The sequence below is a fragment of the Euleptes europaea genome, chromosome 15, assembly GCF_029931775.1.
Source record: "Euleptes europaea isolate rEulEur1 chromosome 15, rEulEur1.hap1, whole genome shotgun sequence".
Lineage (NCBI taxonomy): Eukaryota > Metazoa > Chordata > Lepidosauria > Squamata > Sphaerodactylidae > Euleptes > Euleptes europaea.
In genome coordinates, this window is record NC_079326.1 from 54,596,165 (window position 1) to 54,603,044 (window position 6,880).

Sequence of the window (6,880 nt, forward strand, 5' to 3'; positions counted from 1 at the left end):
CATATGGAGGAGTGGGGAGTCAAACCCGGCTCTCCAGATTAGAATCCACCACTCTTAACCACTACACCAGACTAGCCAGGGCTCTTTGTATCCTGGCCATTAAGCATCAAACCCTTGCTAACCCACCCGATATGACAGAGACCGGCATACTCACTAAGTGTTGCAGTATGACCTGTAACCTGTGGAATGGTTGTAACCTGAAAGAGAAAAAAATCAAGATCAGCAGTGCCTCTGCCACAGATACGCAACTCCTTGAAGCAAATCACACACGTGTCCCTTTTGGACTTGATTCTAGAAACAGCAATTTCAGCCATTTTTAACATTTTAAATCCATTCTTACTCTACTAAATCTTTTTTCTACATGTAAGAGCCCTGTGGCGCAGAGTGGTAAGCTGCAGTACTGCAGTCAAAAGCTCTGCTCACTACCCAAGTTCGATCCTGATGGGAGTCAGTTTCAGGTAGCCGGCTCAAGATCGACTCAGCCTTCCATCCTTCCGAGGTCAGTAAAATGAGTACCCAGCTTGCTGGGGGTAAAGGGAAGATGACTGGGGAAGGCACTGGCAAACCACCCCATAAACATAGTCTGCCTAGTAAACGTCGGGATGGGACGTCACCCCATGGGTGCTTGACCCGGTGCTTGCACAGGGGACTAGCTTTACCTTTAAACATAGTTTCCTTCTTCAGTAACAGGTCCCGTTAACAATGGAGACCAGACTGTTTTTTAGCCCAGTTAGCTATGCCAACACTACACACAGTCGTAAGCAACATTACAATACATGAACATACAGGAAGTTGCCTTATACTGAATCAGACCACTGGTCCAGCAAGGTCAGTATTGTCTACTTAGACCAGAAGGCTCTCCAGGGTCTCAAGCAGGGTCTTTCACATCAACTGCCGCCTGGTCCTTTTAACTGGAGTTGCCGGGGATTGAACCTGGGACCTTCAGCATGCCAGCAGATGCTCTACCACTGAGCCACGACCCCCACCCCAATATTCTATTCTATTTCTTATTCTATTCTACAACAATCAGCCAGAGAGAACCGAGGAGTCATACACTGTTTCTAAAGGAGAAATCTGTTGACATACCAACTTTATATAAAAACCAACGTAATTTTGGAAAGTTGACTTGTGCAATTTATAATGATTTCCCCATTTCCCCGCTGCTGGTCCTCCAAGAACTGGCAGGGCAAGAGGGCTGCCGATGGGTGGCATCCTGCCAGTCCAGGAGACCAGGTGCTTGTAGTCCATGCTTACGGGTGGGGCTTCTAATCCACCCAGCACAGGAGAACGTAACTGAATTACCCCTGGGGACAGCAGTTGGTTGCCAGCAAGCAGATGCGGCCTGGAAGTCTCCCAGAATTATAATTGCTCTGTTATTGTGAGCCACTTTGAGCAATTAGAAAAAGCAGTATGTAGTCAATAAATAAATGTGTGGGACATGGCAAATCCCATACATTTTGTTTCCGTTTTCCTAAAGAGGCTCTGGGACCCATCCCATTCCTGGAAAAAATACGGAGCATGTCACATTATGAGAGCCAGCGTGGTGTAGTGGTTAAGAGTGGGGGACTCTAATCTGGAAAACTGGGTTAAATTCTCCGCTCCTCCAGATGAAGCCCGCTGGGTGACCTTGGGCCAACCACGGTTCTCTCTCAGCTAGGGTTGCCAGGTCCCTCTTTTTGGGGCGAAGCCTGAGGAGGGCAGGGTTTGGGGAGGGACTTCAATACCATAGAGTCCAATTGCCAAAGTGGCCATTTTCTCCAGGTGAACTAATCTCTATCGGCTGTAGATCAGTTGTAATAGCAGGAGATCTCCAGCTAGTACCTGGACGGTGGCAACCCTACTCTTAGCCCACGTGGAGGTAGGCGATGGCAAACCACCTTGAAACCCCTACACGGTCTCCATAAGTTGGCTGTGGCATGACGGCACACACACTTACAAATGCTCATAGGTAAAGGTAGTGCCAGCTTGGAGAGCTTTAAGAGGGGAGTGGACATATTCATGGAGGAGAGGGGTATTCATGGTTATTAGTTAGAATGGATACTGGTCATGCTGCATACCAATTCTCTCTAGTATCAGAGGAGCATGCCTATTATTTTGGGTACGGTGGAACACAGGCAGGATGGTGCTGCTGCACTCGTCTTGATAGTGGCTTCCTAAAGGAACCTGGTTGGCCGCTGTGTGAACAGACTGCTGGACTTGATGGGCCTTGGTCTGATCCAGCAGGGCCTTTCTTATATTCCCCCTGCGCAAGCACCGGGTCATTCCTGACCCATGGGGTGATGTCACATCCCGACGTTTACTAGGCAGACTCTGTTTACGGGGTGGTTTACCATTGCCTTCCCCAGCCATCTACACGTTACCCCCAGTAAGTCTTTAAGCCAGTCTTTTTAAACACCGATCACAACGGGTAGCCGTGCTGGTCTGTCAATAGCCATAGAAAAGAGCAAGAGTCCGGTAGTCCCTTAAAGGCTAGCAAAATTTCTGGCAGGGTAGGAGCTTCCGCGAATCACAGCTCCCTTCTGAACAGATCTGAAGAAGAGAGCTGTGTGGCTCACGAAAGCGCCTACCCTGCCAGAGATTTTGCTAGCCTTTAAGGCCCCACTGGACTCTCTTGCTCTTTTCTAATGTCACATTATTGTTATGGTAAAACCGGGGTTCGTGGGGGGAGAAACCTGAGACCGTTATCAAGAAAACAGTTATTTATTCTGTAGCTACGACCCAGATGCTCTAGCGAGCCAAATCTCTGAGTCCCGATTGTACTGAGGGAGAGATATTTATCCAAATTCAAGTTGTGACAGCCCATCAACATTTAGGCCATGTCTGATTGTAATACAGACAGAGAGGTGGCAGTACAGTAGTGGCTTCACCCAGTTCTTTGTTATGGTTCACTGTAACCCTCCATGATTTTTGCCCCAATTACTTATAGCACACAGTAGAAAAGGGCAAGAGTCCAGTAGCACCTTGAAGACTAACAAAAATGTTAGATATGAAGTTTACATTTGATCCTAAATTTTATCTACTTAGTATAGTGCCATCAAATTTACCTGCGAAATCTCATGACGTTTTTAAATATGCTACAACAGCTGCCAGAATAATTTTAGCAAGAACCTGGAAACAACCTCACATACCGGAAATTGATGATTGGAAAGAAAAACTTCTGGAATATGCAACCATGGCCAAAATGACTTTTGAATTAAATCCTAAACCTAGTGAGTCCACTGAGCAATTCGAGGAGAAGTGGGCGTCCTTTTATACCTACATGAAATGCAGCTAATTCAAACGAAGTATGTTTAAACATTATTGCTAACTTTGTACTATATTTTATTATCTTAACTAATTGCCAAGTAGAACATGAACTTTTAAAACATTAGAAATCAGTCTGATGCAAGTATAACAAACTAAAGATATTTTGAAATTATGTTTTATCAGAAAATATTTAGCAATACTGTATTGTTTTTACAATGACAACGTTTGCCCCTTCCTTTTTCTTTCCTGTACCCCCCAACTATACAAATAAAATAATAAAAAGTTTTAAAAAAAATATTTTCTGGTAGGGTATGAGCTCACGAAAGCTCATACCCTACCAGAAAATATTCTTCGAAGTGAGCTGTGGCTCACGAAAGCTCATACCCTACCAGAAAACATTCTTGTTAGTCTTTAAGGTGCTACTGGACTCTTGCCCTTTTCTACTACTGCAGACAGACTAACACGGATGCTCACTGTGAATTATCTTTACAGCACACAGACACACAGAGATATCCTGCCCAGCAACAAGCTATTCCCTGACTGTCCTAATACATTTCAATACGTTTGCAGAAAGGAAAAGAGATTATTACAAATTGTTAAATCAGTGGATCTTCCATAGTCAGGGGGAGTCTACCTTGCTGTCTCATTACAACTGTCCTAAGTTTGCAAGCTGTTCTTTGTTATGGTTCACTGTAACCCTCCATGACTTTTGCCCCAATTACTTAGAGCACACAGACACACGGAGATACCCTGCCCAGCCACAAGCTATTCCCTGGCTGTCCTAATACATTTGCAGAAAGGAAAGGAGATTATTACAAATTGCTAAATCGGTGGATCTTCCATAGTCAGGGGAAGTCTACCTTGCTGTCTCATTACAACTGCCCTACGTTTGCAAGCTGTCAGAATAGACGGTCCGTGCACAAGTCTATCACACACTTTACATGCTGCACGCTGAAAACTTTGGGTCCCAAAGCGCCCTATAAGACAGCCAGGCCCTTTGGGATGACTGCGCCTGCGCCCTCGTGACGTCAGCAGACGCAACCGCCCTCGTGACGTCAGCTCTCCCCCCCCCGCCAGCCCGCTGAAGGGGGGGCCCCTACCTGGGCAGCCGCTGCCTCAGCGCCGGAACCACGAGCGGCCCCATCGCCTCCCCCCCCCCCCCACACACACACGCCGGAAGACGCGCGGCGCAGGAGAATGGCGTCACCCAAGCGGGCAACCCGGAAGCAGGCGGCCGAAGGGAGGCGGAGGGGAGAACGGGGAGCCTTCTTCGCCTTCTCTTTCTCTCCGTCTCTATGGTTCGCGCCGGCGCCACCTAGCGGCTGGGGAGGGAAGTGCGTGCTCCAGCCTCCACCCCTCCCTTTCCTGTCCTAGCCCAAGTGAATTTCTGCCTGGCACACAGGCTGCCCTGTTGGGTTTCTGCCTGGCACGTAGGCTGCTCTGCTGGGTTTCTGCCTGGCACATAGGCTGCCCTGTTGGGTATCTACCTGGCACATAGGCTGCCCTGTTGGGTTTCTGCCTGGCACATAGGCTGCCATGTTGGGTTTGTACCTGGCACATAAGCTGCCCTGCCTGGCACATAGGCTGCTCTGTTGGGTATCTACCTGGCACGTAAGCTGCTCTGCTGGGTTTCTGCCTGGCACACAGGCTGCCCTGTTGGGTATCTACCTGGCACATAGGCTGCCCTGCCTGGCACATAGGCTGCTCTGTTGGGTATCTACCTGGCACGTAGGCTGCTCTGCTGGGTTTCTGCCTGGCACATAGGCTGCCCTGTTGGGTTTCTGCCTGGCACATAGGCTGCCATGTTGGGTTTGTACCTGGCACGTAAGCTGCCCTGTTGGGTATCTACCTGGCACGTAAGCTGCTCTGCTGGGTTTCTGCCTGGCACATAGGCTGCCCTGCTGGGTATCTACCTGGCATGTAGGCTGCCCTGTTGGGTTTCTGCCTGGCACATAGGCTACCCTGCCTAGCACATAGGTTGCTCTGTTGGGTTTCTACTTGGCACGTAGGCTGCCCTGTTAAGTTTCTGCCTGGCACATAGGCTGCCCTGCCTGGCATGTAGGCTGCCCTGTTGGGTTTCTACCTGGCACGTAGTCTGCCCTGTTGGGTTTCTGCCTGGCACGTAAGCTGCCCTGCCTGGGAGGTGGGCGTGGGGCGGAATCATTGGCATTAAACCCTCTTAAAGTCCCTCCCCAAACCCTGCCCTTCAGCCTGAACCCCCCCCCCCCCAAATCTCCAGGAATTTTCCAAACCGGAGCTGGCAATCCCAATGATTATTAATTATATTGTTATTGTATCATCTGCTGTTGTTTCAGAACTCAGAGAAATGTAGCAGTTGGACCTTTACCCATTATTTATTTTTATGCCAGGAAAAGCTTTACTTTACACATTTCAGTGTATTTGGGTGCTGTGAAAATACAAGATGGGAACCCGTTTAAAAGAAATGCAAGGCACGTTTCAGCCAATTTATGTACTGTTTTCCAAGCAGGAACGATTTTGTAAGAAGCTACATCTGTCTTTTTTAAAAACATAAATATGTGCACTGTTTTCTTAAATTGGAAGCAGTTTAAATTTCATGGTTGTGAAATGCCTAGATAATCTTAAACCATGAAAAATAGGGTGAACATCTTATGGGTGTGCTAAAAATGCTGAGAGCCAGCATGGTGTAGTGGTTAGTAGTGGAGGACTCTAATCTGGAGAACTGGGTTCGATTCCCCGCTCCTCCACATGAAGCCTGCTGGGTGACTCTGGGCCAGTCACAGTTATCTCCGAACTCTCTCAGCCTAAACAGAGGCAAGCAATGGCAAACCACCTCCGAACATCTCTTGCCTTGAACACCCTACGGGGCCGCGGTGACTTGACGGCGCTTTCCACCACACAAAAATGCTGAATCATTAGTAAAAAATACTTGTTCAATGAGTAGTACAGAAGAAGAAAAAGAAGAGTTGGTTTTTATATGCTGACCTTCTCTACCACTTAAGGAAGAATCAAACCTGCTTACAATCACCTTCCCTTCCCCATAACAGACACCCTGTGAGGTAGGTAGGGCTGAGAAAGCTCTAAGAGAGCTGTGACTAGCCCAAAGTCACCCAGCTGGCTTCATGTGGAGGAGTGGGGAAACCGACCCGGTTCACCAGATTAGCCTCCGCCGCTCATGGGGAGGAGTGGGGAATCAAACCTGGTTCTCCAGATCAGAGTCCTCCGCTCCAAACCACTGCTCTTAACCACTACACCACTACACCATGTATATATGACAAAACTAGAAATGGAGGAGCGTTCTCGCCATTTGAACAACCCCACTCCCTAGGGTAGTTGGGAGACCTTGTTCCAGAGTCACTTGGTCCAGCTAAGGTTGCCAACTCTAGTTTGTGAAATTCCTGGAGATATGCGGGTAAAGCCTGTGGAGGGTGGAGTTTGAGGAGGGAGTTCGTTGTGGGTATAATAATGCCTTAGAGTCCACCCTCCAAATTAGCCATTTTCTCCTGGGGAACTGATCTCTGTAGTCTGGACATCCGTTGTAATTCCTGGAGATCTGCAGCCACAGCCTGGAGTTCGGCAGCCCTAGGTTCAAGAGAAGCAGAAAGGATGGTGGCATTTAGCAGGGCCTTTTGAGTTGTGGCCCCTGCGTCTTAAG

At 48.2% G+C, this 6,880-nt stretch overlaps 1 protein-coding gene across 1 annotated transcript in view; it reads right to left on the reverse strand.

Moving 5' to 3' along the window:
• HIBCH (3-hydroxyisobutyryl-CoA hydrolase) overlaps nt 1-4,390 on the reverse strand; it is a 56,650-nt gene extending 52,260 nt beyond the window's left edge. Inside the window, exons 1-2 of the mRNA XM_056861232.1 lie at nt 4,347-4,390; nt 155-197 (exon numbers count right to left, since the gene is read on the reverse strand). Coding sequence (XP_056717210.1) covers nt 155-197; nt 4,347-4,390 — 87 coding nt within the window. The remainder of the gene's footprint in view (nt 1-154; nt 198-4,346) is intronic.
• Nucleotides 4,391-6,880: the final 2,490 nt, after the last annotated feature.